Source organism: Caloenas nicobarica, chromosome 4 (assembly GCF_036013445.1).
Source record: "Caloenas nicobarica isolate bCalNic1 chromosome 4, bCalNic1.hap1, whole genome shotgun sequence".
Lineage (NCBI taxonomy): Eukaryota > Metazoa > Chordata > Aves > Columbiformes > Columbidae > Caloenas > Caloenas nicobarica.
In genome coordinates, this window is record NC_088248.1 from 41,403,514 (window position 1) to 41,426,225 (window position 22,712).

The 22,712-nt window shown below is 37.3% G+C and overlaps 1 protein-coding gene across 1 annotated transcript in view; it reads right to left on the reverse strand.

The window, feature by feature from the left end:
- Nucleotides 1-10,880, reverse strand: part of GLRA3 (glycine receptor alpha 3) — an 81,335-nt gene extending 70,455 nt beyond the window's left edge. The window contains exon 1 of the mRNA XM_065634033.1: nt 10,762-10,880. Within this exon, the coding sequence (XP_065490105.1) occupies nt 10,762-10,880 (119 nt within the window). The remainder of the gene's footprint in view (nt 1-10,761) is intronic.
- Between the last annotated feature and the right edge of the window lie 11,832 nt (nt 10,881-22,712).

Genomic DNA, 22,712 nt, shown 5'->3' on the forward strand with positions numbered 1-22,712 from the left:
TCTAATTTTGCTTTCTTGTATAAGACAACTTTATTGTTGCCAATTTTCGCTATGTACCATGTGAATTTTCTTAAGATACTTTGTGAATTATTACTCTAATCTGAGTATTTGCTCATTGTTTTCCCAGAAACACTTACACTTTCTTCCTTAGTAGTGTTTTGTACCTGTTGTATACCTTATTTTTATAAGTGTTCTAAACTCAGGTCTTAGTTTCTTACTGTCTCTTCATTTATTCAACCTACGTTTTTGGGAAAAGAGCTGCCTCAAACAGCTATACAAGGAGCAGAGAATGCTTCAGATATTCAAATTCTAACAAATCTCTGACTCTTCCAAAGACATAGTACGTGGGCTAAGTTCTTGACAACTTTAACGGTCAGATCTTCCCCAAATTCAGTTAACTCTTCTTTGTTTGTTTTTGTTGGTTTTATTGTTGTTTGTTTGTTTTTAGACAGATGATACCTGGCTAAAATGAATCGAATATCTTTGAAAATAGAAACCATAAATCACTAATCTATAGTAGTGCGAACTTGAATTACTACCTGATTATAAAGATTAATTTGTGTATTAATTGAATAATGAAGAAAAGTTATTGGAGTAATGGATAGATTGCAAAATGATCAAGTAAAATAATTTCATAATATTACCCTTAATAACACCAGAAATCCTTCTATAAACACATGTCAGAACTGAACAGTTACATTCGGTTTTATGATTAATGAATGATTCCTCTAACCAACTGAAACTGTGGAGGAACTGACTGATGTCTTTCACCACCATAATGAATAGTAATTCAACTGATGTCATTGAGGCAACACTAGACTGAAAGGAGAATTAATTAAAATGAGACATTGCCTGGCTAAAAACTGCAAACTGTTGTTTCCCAAGACAGACTCTTCCCAGATCTAGGAGCAATCTGTGAATACTGAAAACTCAATTCTACAGATTACAGCTGCTTTGCTGATCCTATATACATCCCAAAATGTCCCTTAAATTGTAGACCTACATATCACTGTGATTTCTTTTTCTAATTCACTGCCTAGATTTTTTACTGTTGTTATGGCACTGCCCCATCAGCTTACTTTGCATCCATGAAGTTGCTGTACTCTCACTCAATGTAAACAAGAACAGTGTCCACTGAAGTGTGCATCTGTAGAAAAAAGATATTTATTGTAATCCTAATTAATGATCATTTAGAATGCCACAAGTCTTCTGTTCCTTCTTTGCCTTATTTTGCTTTAAAAATCTGCTTCTATGAATTGAACACTAACTGAAACTGAAAACTGGGGTTATTTGATATGTTTCTTCTCAAACAATTCTACTCTTCATAAAAAATCTTCATAGAAATCTTAGAATAGAATGAAATGGCTGGGGTTTGTCAAAACTAGATTAAAATTCCATTTTGAATGAAAACCCAGGGTTTGGGAAGACTGAAGCACAATTCAATTAAACATTATTCCATTTGCCTTAGGGAAGCTCTGCTTGTATCAGTACAACAGTGTAGTCCTGTATCTGTAGTGAGCATGTCAGATGGCTGTTCAGAAGATGAGACTTTTTCTCCAAAATGAGTTTGATAAGATATTAAGTTCAGTTAGAGAAAACTGAATATAGCTTAAGAGTCACTCAACTAAAAATAAAGTATTTCAACAAGCAGGACTACAGCCCAGACAAGTCAAAACTTACCAGTAAATAGAACTCAGTGCTATACAAAGTTCTTTCCCAAAATACTTCTGATTAAATTGTTTATTTTGATTAGTCAGCTAATTATAGTGTAGATACTGTGTTATGACTAGTGATTAAGAATTTTCAGTTAAGATAAAATATTTCTAGTTAGAAAAGTACCGATTTCTTGAAATAGTGTTTTTACAGAAACATATCTGTTTCAATGTTGTTTTAATGAAGTGCTGGCAAGCTTGGGTGGAATATTGTGTATTGTCCTTTCTATTCTGCCAGCCACGGTACATTTTCTGATGTTGATGGGAACTGAAGGTGGGGTGTTGCTTTCTAATTTAAAAAAAAATATATCTGAACATCTCCCCGACAGAATTGACAGACTTTTTTTTTCCTGCTTTCTGCAACTTAACATTCTTTTTATGCATTGAAAAAGCAATAAAAACTTTTCAATGCTTTGAAATTTTCTGTAAGACAGGAAGAGTTCAAGCAGCTCTATTAATTTACATGAGATAAATGCGTTAAGTGTTTTTTTTCCTTTTTATTAATTCTACCTAGAATCAACACTATGATAATTTAATATAAGACTTTCTTTAAGGAAAAACAGGGTTGAGGTTCAGGGTCATGACAAGAGTGGAAGGATTCATGCTACATAATGACAGCACCCAGTTTTCCTGATGCATGCACTGGAGCAGATTCCTTACTGAATAAGACACAGAAAATAATGTGAAGGTTAAAAAGCAGTGCTGCTCGCCTTTCATGTTTCCACCACATGTTTCCTGGTCCACTACACATCCTCACATTCTCTTTCAGACGCAGAAAGTGCCCTCAGATACATGCTTTGTCTTTGCTGTACTAGCCTTGCTTATGCCACATATCCAGCACCCCCTTAATTGTCATCTGAGTTTTGTAAGCTTTATATAAGCAAATTGGAAATATGCTGGACAAAGGAAAGACCATGACTGAATCTGTTTCAGTCTTTACTATGTGCAAGACACTTCATTTCCTTCAGGAGTCATCACTGTTAAAAAAGAGGAAAAAGACCGTTTTCTGTTCCGCGTTACTTAGAGAATCTGAACAAGTGTATTTGTGCTCACATTTTGATTATAGATGAAAATTTGAGTACTCTTATATCCCAAGGTCTGTGTACAGGAGCAACAAAAATAAAGACACAGATATGTTCTTAGAGTTCATTTGCACAGTGTTAGAATTTATGAATAAGTTTTGGAGGTAAAATTTTAATGGATATATGCAGAAACTGGTTGCAAATAGCTTTTTTAATTCCGGCACTCCACTGTATTGTACTTTTTGTAATCGTGTATTACCGTCTCAAGTGGGTGCATCTCATATCCACTCTGTGTAGTAAAAAATCACAGTATCTTGTTCAAAACAATTTGAGCATCCAATCTTCAGTGTGTGAGAACTGAAGGAAAACCAAAGATAATTTATTTTACTTCAACCCTTGCAAATGAAGAGTCTGCTTATTTTTCTTTTCAGAGAAAAAAAAAAGGAAATTTGGATAAAGCATTCTTTCTGATAGGTAATTAAAAAAACCAGTACGATCTCAAAAAAAGTATTTAATAGGATGTAGTCCAGATGTGATGCTGAAATCTGCCTACTTTGATTTTAGTTCTAATACTGCTGAGTCAGATGTAATAGATCTGACCTAATAGCATCAGGGAAAACATCAGTCAGGTGTGCACCCTTCATGGAGGTGTTACACAGATGCTTAGGCACAGAATTAATATTTATCTTAGAATACTGTATCTAGTCATAATTTAACTGTGTGAAATCAGGGCTTTAATCATGATCGATGACAAAATTTTTATTTTTCCCTCAAAAAATGAAAAGTTTTACCCTACTTTTGCCAGCAAGTTGCCACTTTGTGACATTTGTTTTATTTATCTAGTAGGGCACCCTTAGCCATTTGACATGTTACTCACAAAACTGGAAGTTTAGTTGGTCTCTACAGATGAATATGTCTTAACCTACATATGCCCAGAGCATGGACTCTCCAGTGCATCACTGAATCTAACAGATGACAGGGCAGTTTTGAAAATTTTATGAAATTAAAAGCCTTAGCAGGACAAAAACTCAGAATCTTCTTAATAATCAAGTCCCACTGTATCCCAGAACATTATTAACCAACTATTCATGAAAAAGTCCCTAAGCTGGGCAGTCATTGTCTAAGATGTAAAGTAATAAAAATTTTTTTAAAAAGCCTTCAGAAAAACCATGCTGGTATAACTGGTTTTAATAGGCATTTTTACTGAGTGGTTAGTTGTGGGATAAAAGTCAATTAAAGTCAATTGTTGGTAAAAATCATACAAATTTGTTAACAGCCCATTTTATAGAAATTAATGATATACTCTGGTACCTGTGAATCCTCAAAGATGCTACTTAGGATTACATTAGGCTTATATTTTAGCTTTCACAATTCTGAAAGACAGAAGAATTTAATAAGAAATGAGATAAATTCTAGACATAGTAGAGTCTTATGCAAACTGTACATAGTACGTGAACCCTTGAGCAATGATGAGATGCATAGCATATTCCAATTTTTTTTTTTATATTGAAGATATTTTAATATAGATTTTACATCAAAGATAGAATGCAACAAAAGGCAAAATCTTAAGACAGTAGGTTATGTAGCTATAACTGCAGCTTGAATTTTAATCAGGAAGAGGAAAAATACTACTTTGCTCTTTTAAATATCATAGCTGCACTGATTCTTCTTAAGATAACCTTCCAAAATTAGATGTAGCTGTAAGAATCACAAACAGGTTAATACCTATTAACTCAGCCTCACAGTCTGAGATAATTTAGTATTCCTGTGTTTACTTTCTGCTCACTGAAACAGTCTCAGGATAATCTACTGCTTTGCATTTTCCTATGGCCATTGAATTGTATTAGCCAGCAGCCCCACTACTTGTAGAGTTCCACTCCTTCAACAGCCCCATCGGTGACAACGTCATTATCTCAGGTCAGAGTCTTCTTGAACTTTTCTACATTTTCTGTCATCTCAGGCTGGTTTTCCTTGGAAACTGCATTTCACTAATATTTCATGTCACCAAATAGAAACTTCAGTTATACCAATATTGAAGAGGACTGGTCTTTCTTAGGGAAGTTCCTACCTGGAAATAGCCCTGACTTGTCCTCCTGTCCTTGCTCATTTTGTACATCTGCGGTAGGGCTAGAGGAATAACGGGGTAGTATGTGGTACAGGAAAATTGTACAGGAAGTGCTTGTTATGTAGAAAGTCCGCTGCAATGTACAGCAAGTGTTATCACCCTATTTGGTGTTGAATAATGCTGAAGCAATTCATTAGACAGCTGACCGGAAGAGTAATAACAAAAATGCATTCTTTTATACTTTTATAATCACATGCTGTCTATTTTTGTACTTTTTCCTTCATTCTTTCTTTTTACTCACACTACTTGGCATTTGTATTGTCACAGCATCTAAAGACATCAGTCAGGATGGATCATATCGCTTCAGATGCCATAAAAATAATCGATTATAGCCTGTGCTACAAAAAAGTACAGTCTCAAAGATTCTTGCTTTCTTTTCTCTTGACTTTATTGCACAGAATGTTCTGCTTCCTGATGCTCTTCTCATTCTCCTGCTTTTGGTCCTTCATTCTGGTTACGCGTAGTTTCTAGCTCTTTCTTTTCCTGCTCTCTGAGATGTTCCCTTTCTGTTGGTATTTGATATCCTCAAAAAGGTGCTCTTTCCTCTATCTGTTCACAATGCCTACACACCGGTGAAAGTAAAACTAGTCCTTTTCAGTTCCTATATCCTTTTACTGATTCTTTCAGTAAACACCATGAAGATCAGTAGGAAGAACAATAAAAATGAGAAGATGCAACACCACACAGAAGGGCACTTCATTGCTCTTTACTTGAGAAAAGCTGATTTGTGGGAATATTTCCCTATAGGTATTATTACATAATACTCAGTAAGGTCATTTGAAGCTTGTATTCTAAATCTGTTAAAATAAGAAGCTCTAATCTTATAAAAATTTTCATTTTCTCTAATTGTCGTGATTCCTAGGATATCTGGACAGGAATAATCTGATAGAGGAGCTATTACATTTTTCATCATACAGAAGCACAGCATTTATCTTCCAATATTACTTGCTTTCAGTTGTTGTAAGCATCAGTTATCTAGGAAAGAATTAGAAGAGATCGCAAAGTAAGAAAATGTCACTAGCACAGTAAGAATTGAAACTCATGTTTTTAATTGAAATGTCTTTGTTATTTAATTTTGTGACAGTTTATAACTTTATAAACTCAAAAATCTACACAATTCTTTCTCAAAATTATAAATGTGGTAGTCAATTAAAAAAAATAGAAATAAAGAATGGATAGTAAAAGTTCTGATTGAATTTGTACTCATGACAAAACTCCTATTTGGTTCACAGGGATTTTGGTGTTTTCACTGATATAGTTGAAATACAAGAGAAATTGAATTACATATTATTGGTCACAAAAACCCCACTTCTTTTTTGTCGGAGTTTTGGAAAGTACAATGCCTGCCTATGGGAACATCCTGCAAGGGAACCCTGGTGTTCTGCCTGACACTTCATAAAGACTGTGACTACATTTCCTTCATCCCAGGGGTTTGGCTACCTGGGCTCAGTGCCAGCTCTGATAATGCAGTAGCCTAGCTCTGAAGCAGAGCTGTTTGATAAAAAGCTGTAGAAACCTCAGCAAGGGTTCATCCCTCTTCTCTCAGGAGGTGTTTTTTTTTTTTCTTTTTCTCTGTGGTTTGTTTGTGTTGTGGGGTCTTTTTGTTTGTTTGTTTGGGATTTTTTTTCTTTTTTCTTTTTCTTTTCTTTTTTTTCACTCCCTGGGGAGTACTGGGAGATGCTTTTGGTTTCTGCATGAGCTACTGTGCAAGTGCACCTTCACCCAGCCTTGTACCTTCCTAATTCTGACCCTGAGCCTGATTTGCTGACCTGACTTTTTGGCTTGACCTTAGACCCATCTCATCACTACCAACTTTGCCTTGCAATCTGAATCATCATTTGGGCTGGATCTGCGCTACTCCTGCACAGGTTCTGTGGGCCTGCAAACTTTTTTGATAGGACCCTGCTCCAGCCTGCCTTGCTGTGAGTCTGAACTCCCAGCTCACCTCCCCTTCCCTTGCTGCTCTCTGAGACATATCAAATCTCTTTCATTAGGACCTGGAGTCTGTCAACTGGTCTATCCCACAGAAACTTTTCAAATTGAGTCTGGGCTGCCAAGGAAAGGTACTGTGCCTCAAAGCCCTCATTCTGAATTACTACATTTTCTTTCGCACACTGTTTTATTCACATCCTGATTTTAGCAGACACTTTTATTTCTTGAATAGTATCGTAGCTATAATTCTTAACATATTAATAAGATACTGAAGTCATCTTTATTTTCAAAGATCTTTGTGATGATATGCCAGATTTAATATTTTTTAGCTTTTGTTTTTTCTTTTTCATTATTTGTAGGAACTAATGCTGGCTCAAAGAATATTCACTTCTGCTTCTTCAAGCTATTCATCTGAAATCAATTTGCAATGCAATGCAAGGATAATTTCAAAATCAGTTAACTGTGAGCTCAGACATGCCCCAGAGTTAGGTTGCATGGAGGTTTTTTCCACAAGAATCTGGTCTCTGAGTGTAATTAGCTGTCTCTGTGATACTGTTTCTTTCAAAATAAGGCCAATGAGGCAGTGAATAGAACAAGGAAAGAGGCAATAATCTAATCATAGCATGATTCTTGGTCTAAGCTAATATGGCTACCTAAAGAAATATCATATAGGGAAAATCTATTTTGCACTTCCACAGTGCCACCTACCTTTTCATCCTGTGCTTTCCCTATACACAGGTCTACATATAAAATACCTATACCATGCTCTTCAGCGAGAAAGCAGAGTCCCTGGCAAGTCCCTGACAGAGTAGTTCTAACAGAGCTGTGCTTGTGCCCGTGGGAGTTCAAGAGATGTCATAAAACTATTTGACTCAAAAATACAATCTTCATGTTGACTCTACAAATATGATCATACTTTCAGCATTAGTTTTTGGAATCCAGGAAAATGCAGAGGAACTCTTGTTAACACTATTACTTTAATGAAAACAGGGGAATACTCAGTCTTAGAGATTATTATAACTTCAAACTGTATCTTAGAAGTGTTTATTTCCATTCTTTGGTAGTGAATTAGTTATATTTAGGCTCCATTAAATTATTTTTCCTAGATTTGACCTTGTTTTAAACTTCAGCCCACTTCTTCATATCACACTGAGTCTCGGCCAAGCAGTCATTAATAAATAATACTTTTTTGTATTATTTTGGGTCTGAGCTTTTCTCCCAGTTCTCAAATATACCACTGAAAACATAATAGAGTTCTATGTGCTTAAACTGTTGGTTTTGATGTCTAAAGTCTATCAATATATTATCAATAAGTATATTAGTGATCTAAGACATAGTAGTACAAATATGCACAATATTATGAAAGACTATTAACATTTTATTTTTCCCACAATGTCTTTCTGAAAAAATTTAATAACTAGATCCTACAACGACTAATATACATCTTGTTTCAGTCATTTCAATTGGAAGAACCTATAGATGTGGGATGAAAAATGAATTCCTCAAAGAAAAAAAAAAAGCAGGTGCAGTTTCCTCTTAGGAAGCATAGCAATCCAGAGGCTTTGCTCATTAAAGTAGCAAGCCTGTAACTTTATACTGAAAAAAATACTTCTTGTTTTCATTTGACCTGTACTGAAAATAAAACTAAATGTCTGTCTTCACAGGTAGGTAATTTAAACAATCACTTTAAATGTCCTCAGGGCTGTTTGACAAGAATTGAAGGTTCTTCCTGTTGGGTTTCTTCAGTCTTCTCCCACAGCCTTGGATGCTTGTTAATGAAGAGCAGAAAAGTTTTCATGTTGCATGATGTAAGAGAAGATATATTATTTTTTCGATACTGTTTAAGCAAGTGAAGCACTTAAGGTTTGGTTGTTCCTAGAAAGTCAGAGTACATCCATCTTCTCACTGAGAGTGTTATATAGGTGCTAAGGCTAGAGACTGTATCTTACAGAGAGCAGAAGCAGCCTCCTACTCTTCCCTGTTCCCTTTGCTCTATTGTAAAGCATTTCAAAAGGCTTAAGTTGGGAAAGAACTAGAATTAATGGCTCCGGAAAGGTTGGAAATTTTAGAGGTTTTAATATTGTAACTTTTTGGTTTTTTAACACTTCCCCCCGCCCCCATTTTAAAGCATGGAAGACTCCTGTATGTCCATAACTGACTGGATTTTTCAGATGATATTATTGTTAGACCTAAAGTCACCAGTAGTCTCTATGCTGAGATATATTTCAAAGATATACATAGAGTCTGAGCAGTTTTCTGAAGTCTTTCTCAGACTATATAGACCTTGTACACAGTAACTTTGTTCATTGCGATAAAATGACAATTTAAGAGCAGCAGGCTATTGCAATACAACAGGTTTTTGGACATTAAACAGAATAATTTGAATTTATGCAAAATAAGAAGCCCATATACATTTTGAAACAATTAAATTTTAGTCCAGAATTGTGTGATGCAAAATACACCTATGCATTCAAAAAAATAACTTTTCACTTCCCCCCCCACCTTAGAATGTAATATGTGTTTCTATATCATTAACATAAAGGATGAATCATCCAACAGTAAGATGGCATTTAAATACTATACAGACGAAAAATCAGTTCTATAATTAACCTGAAACAGCACAATAATAACACAGCTTGTATTACCTACACTGCGCTAGGGTTTGGTCATCTACCTTGAACATTAAATACTCAATGCAACTGAAAAGTTTAAACTGCAATATATGTGCATTTACTTTTTCCTCTCAGTGTCAATTAATCCCATACCATGTGACCCAGTTTCTTAAAATCTCTTTCTTTTGGCACAATTACAATAAAATCACATTATAAACTATTTACATTACATATGTTGATACAAAACAGGTCGTTAAACTAACTTCAACAAGGAAAGATTTGCTAGGAACCTGTGAGCACCTGTGAAGGGTGCCATCGCTGCGGAGCACTACGTGTTACTGTTTAAACTTCCTGGTTATAAATCCCTTACATGTATAATCTGCAAACTCTCTCTGCAGAACCACGTTTCAAATTTAAGTTTCCTTTTTTATCTTTGTCAAGTAACAATGTGATTCTTAAAATAGTCTGGCATTATCAAGCTATATGCCATAGTCTATTTATTGTGATTCAGAGCTAGAATGTTTGTTGATAACAAGCGTGGCTAACTCTGCATCAGCAGTGAATATGTGATGACATTGAAATCTGCCTCTTTACGTGTCTGATTTTTCTTTTTAAGTTTTCCTTCACCTTTAAATAGAGGGCTTAAATTTATTTTTGCCTGCTGTCACCACACTTCCAGAGCTATGTCTTAAAAGAATGTTTGCATTGATACAATAACATTAGCTAGAAAAAGTGTGCTGGGCAGAAAGCAGAAAAAGCCATATGAACCTCAGACTTCTACTCAGGTCATACTTTATCTTTCATATTACTAATCCTAGACTGCCAGTGGTACACCAAATGCTTTCCCTCTTGAGGAAGATTCTGTAGACTGTATCCTCTGTCCACTTGGCTATGATTTTTTTCTGTTATAAGTCTTCTCTGACCTAACACAATCCCCTGATTTTTCCTTTTACTGAAAAGAACTGATAGTAAATAACTCTATAGATAACCAACTCAGATTGTCTACCCCAACTTTTACATATAGACACTTTACACCTGAAGAATTTTCAAGATTATTAATCGTTTGCTGTGATAAAATTCACAGACCAAATAGAGGAACCCTAACTGCGAACAGGTGAAGGAATCGCACAGCCTCCAGCCTGCAAAACGCAAAATCGAATTCAAGGCAACGCAGTGTTACAAAGTCATTCGAGAAGCAGGAACCCCACGCATTTAGTTTCCATGCCCAGGGTCTGTCTGCCGAAGCTAGCCGGGTGTTAGTGGTGAGGAAAGACGGTGACCGAGGCCACCCTCCGCGCCAGTCCCAGGCGCTTCAGCCGCCCGAGGAAACCTTTGCTTCTCCAGAGACAGCAACTCACCTGAGCAGGACCGCGGCTTCCCACAGATAAAATCCCGAGACAGCGGCGCGGAGGTACCTCATCCGGGCCATGCTGCTCGGAGGCGCCGCCGAGCCCTGGAGCGGTCGTGTCCGAGGCATCGGCGGGGCTCCGCGGCGCGGCGAGCGGGGATGGCAGCGCGGCTCCCCGCGGGCGGGCGGCGCCCCAGCACCCTGGAGAGCTCCGGCGGCTCCGCGCCCGCCGCCCGCCTAGTGCCCGGTGGCGCCCGGCGCCCTCCCGCTGGGCCCCGCCGCCTTCGCCCCGCCGCTCCGCATCGCAGCCGAGCGGGAGCCTAATCCCAGCCGCGGCGGCGGCGCCGAGCCGCGGCGGCGGCGGGAGCCCACCTCCCCTCCCGTCTGCCCGCGGCTCCTGCCAGCAGCCGGCACCCCGCCGCCAGCCGCATCCCGGACGCGGGGAACGCCGCGGCCCCGGCGGCGACGGGGCGGGCGGGGAGGCAGGGGGCGGGGGCCAGCCCCGGCCGCCCCCACGGAGCACGCTACAGCCGCGGAGGCCGGCGGGGCGGGATCGGGGAGGGCAGCGGCGAGGGGGCGCCCTGGAGGGGCTGCCCCTGGCAGGGGGAATGGCCTCGCTGGGAGCATGGGGGGGACTTCGCTGGGGCTCAGGGTGGATGTTTGTGCCCAGAAGAGTCCCTGGCTGGCCACCCGCCCTCCGGCTGGAAGACGGGCGGTGGGGGTGATGCCCGCACAGGGCAGCTGTCCTTCAGGAGCTGGGATGAATTCACTGAACCTTTTGCCTCGGAAATATTTGGGGAAAGAGAGGTGGGAGTTATTCTGGAGGGTTACGGGTATGCTTTTTCTTAGGAAATGGTGTCGGGGGGAAATCCCACCTCTGTATTTCAGTATCCTCTGAAAGTATAGTGCTGATGGACACAGGAAATATATATCCTATTCTATTCCACTTGTTTTTAGGAAAGAAAGATGATCTAGTGCCATAAGGCAGTCTAATAGGGAAATCCAAAGACTTTGAAAGTTTGGTGTTTGGCCGGAGAAGCGAGTGGAAAGGACTCTGAGAAGGAACATGGGAAAGAACACTGTAAGAGGGAAACTGGAAAGCTATTCGTGGGAAGAACAGAGAATGAATTTACAAGTACAGGTGACAGTAGGACAGTGAGATGATTTCAGCTATTAGAGAAACCAAACATTTAATGTAAGCCAAGAGTTCCTTGCATTAGGAAAGGGTAAGGATTTATGAGTTGAGATTTAGAAACATTGCTTGAGAAATTCCTGTGGGAATCTGTATGGTTTGTGCATGAAGTAAAATGAAAGATACATAAGGAAAGGCCATAGCTGGAGAGGGACAGAGGAGGAAAATATGTCTGAGATTGTAGAGTAGGGATACTCTATGTGACCCTAAAAGGCAATGGCCTTTGAACACCTACATCATGTCTTCGACAGCCAGTTGAAGGAGAAATCTGACAGCAGTTCAGGGACAGATCTCTGCATAGGTGAAATGTATGTCTGGGCATATCCCCCTCTCAGTGTACACTTCAGTATAATCTGCTGGATTGCTTTTTCCTGTAGCCACTAATTTGTGTTAGAGAGCAGCCCCACTACTTGCGCAGCTCCACTGGTTGCACACCCCACGTGATTATATCAGGTCAGAGTCTTATTTAAACTATAAAAAGCTATAGAAAGCTCAAGTACTGAAGAAGGAAGATATGAAAAAGGCAAAGGTTCAGCAAGATTAGGGACATGAGGCAGAGTAAAATAAACTGAAATTTGAGGGAGGTATAGTAAACTCAATACAGAAAAAGAATGATGGAAAAACAGAGAGTGAAATATAGAAAAACTTTTTACACAGAACAGAAAAAATATTGAATGATCATTGAGTAGAGGGGATGCAGGAAAGAAATTAGAAACAGGGATTTTATGCAATTCTTCTATCCAAGGATTGTGTGTGTGTGTGTGTTAGAAATAGGATATTTCACTAGAAATCTTCAGAGGCAATCACATGTATAGTGTCTTCTTTTTGTTTCAAAAATATCCCACAGACAGCTTTGACCCCAGTACTTAGGTTTTCCATTTTTGCCATATCTTTAGTCTCTTTTTAGCTCTTCTTCAAGGTTGTTCCAGCAGGTATCACTAAATAATAACACCTACCACACATTTTAGATCCAGTTTGGTTTTCTTTGTTGATACCTATATCGCTAACTTATTTCCTCTGTTCCCTGAACTTTGTATTAGTAGTGTTTACATAAATTCAAGAACTCTTTGTATTCTGTATTAGAAGTTTCTAGGTCCACTTTGCAAAAAGTTTTTCCTTTTGTTCTCACTTTCCCCCTCACTCTGGGTAGCAACAATGATCATGAAAAGAACTTAACTTAAACCCTTAACTGAAAACATAATAGCAAACACACTGAAGAATCCCTTTCTTTGCTCAAGGACAGTCTGTCAATGAAAGTGCTCAACACAATCAGTGCAGAGTACTTCCTTTATATAGTCGCAACAGTTGATTCTTATCTTTCCCCTTAAAATGAGTATTTAGTAAGGCTGTTTCTCCAGGCACTCTATATCTGTGTGTTGTGTACTTCAACAGTGAATTGATCTAACGTTTCATTTATTTTCACCAAGCATGTACATTTTTCTTATGAGGCTATTAGTTAAAACTACCAGCACGAATTCTCCAGTCCTATGGTAGGAACAGTTCTATCACTTATAAGTGTAGTCTATACTTCAGATATGCAGAGTTCAAACTTCTCACAATCCCTGTGGGAAAAATATACACTTGCTTGTGCTTTAAGTAGCAACTTTACTGTTGCATCATTTTGTTTTGCTAAATATGAATGTTGTTCTCAAGCTTTTGAAAATTTACTTATAGGTAGTCTTGAATATTAAAATACTCTCTTTTGAGTGGATTTGAACAACTGGGCTTGATTCACGAAAAGTTCCAGTTTAACAAAGCACTCAAGCACATACTGTTGACTTTGATGAGATTAGAAGCTTAGAAACAAACTTAGTTTTTAATTACAAGCTTTGATAAAATATTCTCTAATTGTTTGAAGTGTTTTAATTCACTATTGCTTTAATTACCATCTTTTTTCTCTTTCCATATCAGTACTGCTAGACTATCACTGCTATTATACAAAGCTGAACACATAGCTGTATTCAGTCTTTAGAAAATCTTAATGGTATCTTTTGATACTTCTGGTAGATACAGTAAATTGAAAGGTGAGAGTTGTTTGAACATCCATTTTAAAAACAAAAGCCATGGAGTGTCACTGTGGTATGAATCTGTCTGAAATATTAATGTTGTTCATTTATATATGCCTTATATACCTGGATAACAACCTCACCAAATATTGCTCATCATTCAAAATGTGATGGCTGATATGAGCTTGCCATATGTGTACAAAGGTGAGCTGTATAATTCACTTCCAGTAGTACTGGAGGTTAATTGAAGCATATTCTTTACAAATAAGAAATGCTAGTATGTTGAAACGAAAAGTTTTCACCAAAATATGTTCATGTCAGTCTGTAATTCTCCTCATAACCAGCAGACTGTATAGCTACTCTTTCCCTCATCCAACCAGTGTTTATGTATATTTGAAAGTAAACCACTTCTATTTATAAGCTTGAGAGATGTTCTCCAGGAGTAGCCTAGAGATATGAATACGTCAATTTTACAGAGTAGCTCACTTCAATAACACACAATTTATACAACTGAATGCAAGACCATGCAGCTACTCAACAGTGTTTATACAGAGAAGCCAGTGTGCAAATCTGAATTGAAGGATTACTGAATGTACTTTTCAGTGTGACATTGTCCCTGTGGAATATTAAGACAAATTAATCACACTGGTGGTCATGCGAAGTTGTTATTATAATTTTAGTGCCCCCAATCCTGGAACATATTATAGTTCATAATGTTTAAATAAATGTTCTGTACAAGGCTGGTGACATATTTTTAAAGTTTCTGAAAAAAGATAAAAGAATGGTACAGTTTGGAATACTTTTCTAATGTAAGATTAAAACAGTTTAGCTTGTAAAAACCAGAAAGGTGTAGAGGTGTCTTTAAACACATTCATGATGGAAACAAGATTGTGAAGTGAAGGTAATTTTTTAAATAGAGGTAGTAAATTAGCAAGTCTGGAACCTGATAAAAGAGGAATTCAGAATAGAAAAAAAAATCCTACTTTGAAGCAATTAAAAGATTGAAACAACTAAAGAATTAACAGGACTCACTATTTAAAGTCTTTAAATCTAGGTCAGCTGTGTGTTCTGGGTTTGATCCAGAAGCTGCTGGGTAAAATTTGATGAAACGTAAGATTCAGAACTTCAAGTCAATGATGGCTCCAGTGTTAAAACATGTGAATCTATAAACCCACAATGTTTTATCATCATATATTCAGTTACAAAGTTAAAGTTATTTACTTTCATAGAAAAGCAGTAGATTGACCTTACAAACATTAGATTGGCTTCCAAGCTCACAGAGTTGAGAACCACATATATCATAATAGTAAGGAATAAAGATCTCACAAATGTAGTCTTTACCACTCTTCTATTGCCAGTTTGAATATTCCAGCATTTTAGGAGAGTGTTATGATGGGATATGACATCACTGTAGTTTTAGATCCTGGTTTTACTGAGACATGTTTGATTATGTTAATTAATCTGGTTTTCTGAGTACACAGGATTCCCCAGGATGTAATTCATTCAAGTGTGAAATCCCAGAGGCTTTGACCTATTACTAAACACAAAACTACAAATAGAATAAACTTTTCTTGATAAACACAATTCTAAAATAGAGAGGCCAACTTTAAAATCTAGAAGTAAAGTCACTAGAAAGAAAAATATAGTTATTTAGTATACCTCAATCAGAAACAAATGGCTTAGTAATGTATTTAAGTCTCTGAAAATAAAGTGGTGAATCTGTATAAGAGCGTTTGTCGGTTTTCTCCACGAGAAATGTAGGCGCTCACCACAAGGTTGTAACATAACATTCTTCAAAATGTTTTACCTGAAAAGTAAGTCTTGGAGTAACTAAAATAAATAGACTTTTTAGTCTGGTTTTCTTAACTGTTGTCTGTTGCATTTAATTTCTGGATGCATACAAAGAAATTGTTTCTACTTCATGCTTAATTAAGTTATCAGTCTTTTAGCAAATTGAGATATGACTAACAGATTGCATGCATTTTTCTTCAGATAATTTTTCTTCTCAAGCACCTTCTATCTTAAACCTTAATTCTTTTAATTCAGATGTAGTTCCAGAGTTCCAGTGACAACTGATGTTCTACCCATCATGTTCTTTAGATCTGCACTAAACTATATGAGAAGCTAATTTCTGGGGAGCAGGTTATAGTAGTAGCAGAAATTTAAATGCAGAGAGATGATCTATATTTTATTCTCCATGCTAGAGCTCATCTAATATTAATGAGTGGTATATTTCAGAGTAATAACATGTACATATCAACTGTGTATACAGCAGAATTTGGAAAGTATAGTGATATAGGGAGAAAAGGTTCAAAACCTCAATGAAAAACCCACAGTCTTGTAAATAACAGGTCTATACTTTAAAATACCACCTTGGAATTGTCTAATATGGAAATATAACATTATTATTAGATATTAGTCATTATGCTTGCAAAATATGCGCATATGTATCCACTTTATATGAAGAAAACTAAGCAAGCATATAAAGGCAGTGTAAATTTGTACTCCATAAGCAATCATCACTGAAAAGAAGTGCTGAGGTGAGGCCGATATGTTTATATTCACTATAGTGTCTTGACCGCCTTGCAGCAAAATCTGGTCTTTTCTTTATCTGCAGAATTTCTGTCAAATAATGAGAGTCAATGGGAAGGTAGTATTTACTCTATGTTTTACAGAAGAGAACAGACTCAACAGTGATCTGAAATAGGGGCAGAAATGCCTGTGAACTGTTCTGTACAGAGTCCAATCAAAAGGAGAAAGATTTTCCAACTAATTTCATATTTGTTGTTAGCTCCATTTATTAATCAATGCTTCAGTCTATTAAACCCTAGCTCAAAGCAAGAGAGCTGTTCTGCTGGAGTCAGCGGCCCTGTGAATGTTTTGCTGGCTCAAGCCTCAAAGGAGACTTCCTGCTAGTTAGTGGGCGCACGTCTTTTTTTTTTTTTTTAATTTAATTACTCCTTGTAATCATAGGAGAACAATGCTCAAATATCCAGACTAACCTGACATTTTCCCAGTGTGCAACTTTAAGTTTCTTCCATTTTTTAGAATGTTGGTTTTTTTTTTCTTTGCCCATGAGATAATTTTGCATACAAAAAATTAATTTTGAAAAGCAAATTGTACCTGTATAAATTAAATAGGTTTTGGTGCTAGAAATATGATTGCTTGCATGTATAAAGCATAGTATGGGTTGAGACATTTTAACGATACAGCTGAAAATGTGTGGGTCTTGTAATGAGTGGAATTATTACGATACCTCAGTGTTTTATATTTTAGGCTGTATTGAAGTTTGTGCTTAGAGGCAGGGGTTTAGATATGACATTTTCAAAATCTGCTGGTGTTGGACTACCTTTGTTTTTACTGGAGTATTTTACAGTAAAAACAAACCAAACCAAAACAAAACAAACGCTTTAAAATAAGCACTTCTCAGTGTCCAACAATAAATGCAGCAAAGTCATAGGGACAGCAGGTGTATGGAAGGAATGGAAGGAATCAAAGATGGGAGCCCAGATTTTCTCATCTTGCTATACTTTACACCAGTTTTCTCATTCATCTTGGAGAGTATATAGATTTTGCAGCATGTTCTGAAAGCTAACAAATACAGGTATGAATTTAGGGAGTGAATTCTCAAGACATAGACCAAAATCTCCCACTAACTGTACTCTCTGTCTGGAAGCTGATTCTGGAGAGACTGGGTTTAGTCCACATCTATTCATATTTTAAGTAATCGCACCCTGAAATATCATCCACAGTTTGACAAATGTAAGTTGTATTGTAAAAATATCTAACTCTTTTTCTGCTGCTGCTCTTAGAGGGGTAGTATCTTACTACTTTGATGAATAGAATATCTTTTCAGATTTCAAACCCTGGCAAGTTTAAATTCATGTACAGTTTTCTGTTTGATTGGTTGGGTTTCGTGTTTGTGGTTTGTTTGTTTGTTTGGGGTTTATTTTTTGGTTGTTTTTTTAATTGGTTTTGGTTTGGTTTTTCATTTGTTTGTTTGTTTGTCTGTTTTAAACCCAATCTTATTCTTTTCCTTCCGTTGTTTTTACCTCAGGAAATGCATTTACCAAATGAACCAAGCTCTTTCAGTCTCCTGAGTAGCTTTTCTCACCTTTTCTCTACTTTGAATTTCTCTTTCTCAAGAAATGAAATGCATTATTCTTCATAAGGTCAGCTCAGGACTTTACAGAATGGCACGAGTGCTTGCCTGAAAAAATAACTTTTCCAATACATGAGGAAGTACCAAGAGAATTTTCTGGACATATGCAGTATTCATTTAGAACCAAATCAAAGAAAATAAACAAAAATATCGCTGTTCATAGGTTTTGGACCTTCTTGTTAGATTTTATGTTAAATGTCTTAGTTATCTTGATCCTTCATTTTTGTTCTTCAGAGCTCATGAAATCTACTGGATTCAACGGCTTTTAAGTTATAACAATTTATCAATAATTTCTTTACATTCTGAAATGTACTGTAGTGATCAGTAAATGATCATAACTCAAGTCTACATATAAAACTCTAGGGTTAGACTTCTTGGTGTGATGTAGCTATGCTGTTCAGTTTGATGCCAGTTTTAGTGTCTGTATAAATCTTTTATTGAGTTTCCAAGTAGCAAAGCAGGGCAGCCAAGGCTCTCTTGTCTGTCCATGCTCTATCTGCAGTCATGTCAGGACAAACATGCCTGATGTGCAGAACTGGGAGACAGGCTCTTTCATTGCTTTAGCCACTAGTTGCTGTTTTGGTCTACTGAAAACATTAGCCCAAGTGTGAGTAAATACACAGATGCTGCTACAGTTTGATAAGGTTGACAGCAAAGTGGAGAGGGGGTCAGCGTGCAAAAGCCATGGGGCCTGTTTCTTTCAATGCATATTCAAAATTGCAGAAATGGCAGTTCAGCTGTGTAACGACCTTCAACCGTTAGTGTTCCTAACACTTAACGATTCATTAACTGACCTTAATTTATTTGATGTATTTCGAATGACTAGGAATTCTAAGTAGGCAAGGGGTAAAATTTCAGGCCTCTTAATGAGTGCCCTGAGTGCTGTGGTCCTGTACACTCATGTCAGGGTCCTAAGTGCACTAGTGGGCATTAACAACCCTGACACAGCCTCATCTGGGGCCTCCAGCCACACTGAATATCAGGAGGGACATAAGATTGCTATCACTTTTTCTCTTTTTTCCACCTTTTACTTAATAAACTCGTTAGCCAGATCTAAGTGTCAGTGCCTTTCTTACTGAGATCCCAAAAGACCCAGCACCTCCTCAGTGCAGAACAACCCTGCATGTGGGCCCGGGAGCCCCATTTAAGCTCAAGACTGAGCAATGTTAAAAGTGTACCTGTTTCCAGTCCCGTCTCCTACTGCTTCAGGCTGGACCTGTGTTGTAGCCTTTCCTTCAGTCCCCTCTTTGGCGCATCTCCTGCTGCTCCTTGATGGATCTCCCCACTGGACCTGGTTCACCCCTTGTCATGTCTGGTGCTGTCAATGGATGCCTCCCCTCCAGGGTCAGCCAGCCCCTGCAGCTCCCTGACACCTCGCTGTCCATGTTGCTAGAAACCTGTCAGCTCCTGGATAAATGAAAAGTCTCTGTTAAATGTGAGTGTGAAAAGCTGCTGTTCTCACATGGTGGTGCTTTACACCTACTTTGATCCTACAAAAGGCCAGGCTGTGAAGACTCAGCAACAGTGTATACAGCTCATTGTACCCATATCCATGCTTTGATGATTTAAAAAAATATGCTAGTGATGGCAACTTTGAAAGAATATGTTCTCCATTGGCTTATTCTTCTCATGTCAGCTTCAATGGTGTAGATTCGTGCCTCATTTTCAAACTAGAACTGTTAAACAACTTGCTATGTCTGACTGAATTTATTTTTTTTCAGTGCTAATACGTATTTATTAATGCAGAAATGTATAATACAAAAATATATGAATTTAAGTACATTATTCTTCTGCTTTGAATGCTGATATACTGTTCATACAGGCACTATACACAACCACAATCTATTGATGCTGGATACTACTTTTTAAAAGCTTTAATAGATATTGAGTCAAAGTAGAAACAAAATTTAAGATGGTTATACAAAACATGTTTAAAATTCATAAACATTCTAAAGCAAAAACTTATTCATCTCTTATAAAAGAAGAGTTTTGGGAAAAACTTCTGATAAAGTATTTTAAAAAACCCCACTTCTGGGGGTGTGGGAGGGAAACGTCTCCAGATTATTTCTTTCCAACCACAAACCCCACTCTTCTGCTCTAGTTCACACTCCAGAGACCAGTTCAACTACAGGCAGAATCAGACATTCAGCAGGTGAATTCACTTATTCAATTAAGCTCTTAACAAGGCAACTAGAAGACCTGTACTCAGCTGCTGCTTCTTTCTTTACATTTGGAAGAACACATGAGATAGGTTCTTCTGATGCCCTAACTTGCAAAAGAGGTACAACTATCCAGAAAGGTAATTAAGAGATGGTTTTATGTTCTTCTTTTTAAGAATTTGTATTTATATATATATAAATTAAATGCTTCCTGTTGCTGGGCTGCTATTTGTTCCTTAGGAATAGGGTTCTTTGAAATTACCTTAGTATGAGATAGCTTTCGTTGTATGTTTTGTTTTTATCCAATGAGCATTTTTTGGGTATGGGCACTTGCTATGTGTGGTAATGATTTTTAAGGTAGGGAAGCTTAATATGGTTGATAGCTTGTTGTTTCTTTGTGCTTCTCTGACAAATTCTAGGGATACCTTGAAATCTTGAAAAAATCCTATTCTGGCTTTGGATGGTAAGGAATGGTTCAGCTGTTTTAGAGCTGCACCTGTATGTTTCTTAGGTAGAAAGATTTTGCAGAAAGTCTCTGCTTTCCTGTCATCTTTGCTTTCTATTCCAGTTTTTAGCATGGACCCTATTGTGCAGAAGCAAAGAGGCAGTACTAAAGGGAGGGGAGGCTGTGTTGACAATATTCAGCTGGCACAGGTGATTATTTGACTTCCTGCATTGCTATTGTTTCCTTGCTTGTTTGTTTCATTGTATGAATTCTCAAATCACTCTACCTCCCAACTCAAACTTTTACTGTCACAGATGTGGTGAGAGGAAATAAATAACAAAAAGGGCTTGTGATATGGCTGTTAGCTGGTCTTAGTATAGCATTTCCAATATCCATATTGGTTTTGTTGCTATATTTTGGAATTGTTTCTAGGAGTTTTTTGGTATTACTTGTCTTTCTTTTACTCTAAATGGAGAATGTTTAGATTACCCCACTTCTAACCCTAGTGCAAATAATATGAATGTGGAAATGGCTGTGGGTTCAAGGAGTGCTGATCACTGACCTGATTGCAACAAAGATGAAAGTGGTACCAGAGTGCAAGCACTTTGCTATGGCCAGGCATAATCTGGTCTGAAATCCAGCTGTACAACTAACCAGTTGGTTGTGGATATGTGTGTACTTACATATTTCTGCCTAACAGTAGCTAGAAGTGGGGAAAGATTGTTTCAATAAATGACCACGGGTTTTCTTTAGAAACTGTGCTACTTTCTTTCCCTTACTGTGCAGCTTCTATTGTGCGTGGCAACTTGCTTTATATGGGAAGCCATGAGAGACATTGTATACAGTTTCTGCTATTGTTGATTCACTTAATGCAACTCTTTGGCAATCCCTTTAATGAGTTTTTTTCTAACTGCATTATTCTGGGATGGAGGAGGGGGTAAGTGCATCATGCAATTATATCTTAAAGTGAGATAATTTGAGAACTTCATGTAAGTCTTGACACTTTAAATTTTCAATAGTGTTAAAGCTCTGTAAGGGACTTTTTGCACAAGCAGTTCTTTAATATTAGAAAATGGGAGCAAATGAGATTCACTTGTTTCTTCAGGTGGCTTGTTTCACTCACATTATAGAACAAGTCTGTCCACTTTCTGAGGCTCACTCCTCTAGGACTGGCTTATGCAGGCTGTGGGGCAGTTCTTCAGTGTGTGTACTTAAAATAGAAGTGAATATAGGACACAGTTTTAAGAACATTAAGCACTAGACTGGAAATAGTTAATGTTTTAAATTGATTGAGAATGTATTTTAAAACAGTCATACAAAAATTCAGTTTTGAAGTTCAGTTCAGTACCCAAGTGATCATTTATTTGCACTTACTGAATTCAAAGTCTTCATATCTACTGAGAAGAAACTATATACTAGATATAATTCAGAATCAATAGCTGTCTTCATACAGCTGTGGTGCTTATCATTCTGACCTGATTTGTAATTCTGATATCTGAGTAATGCTGTCTCTAAGTATCCATATCCAATAAGTAATCTTTGCCTCAGTCAAATACACACTTGATTGTAATCGTGTAAGAGGAAGGGCAGAGGAAAACTCTTGTACTTGCCCACTTAGTGCATTAGTGTTGTGTCTTGCAAAAAGTGATGCATACGTGTTACTGAAGCTGGCTTTTTTTTTTTTTAAGACAGAATAAATTAATGTCACAGCAAAGGTGTTTATTCAGTAATGGCTCTCTATCAGATTTTGACTACAAAGTAGCTTTTCTTAAAAATATTTCATTCCATTCTTTAAAATATGACTTCATAAGTGTTCTTTCTGGTAAGAGTTTTATGGGTCACACATTATTAACAAGATTGGGTCGTAAACAAACAACATAATTAAACACCAATTTTTATTTTTTGTCTGAAAAAATGTGGACTTAAAGGGTAACTGCTGCTTGTATAACTAGTATATGCTTGTATATAAAGTGCTAGAAAGGTGAAACAGTTCTTCC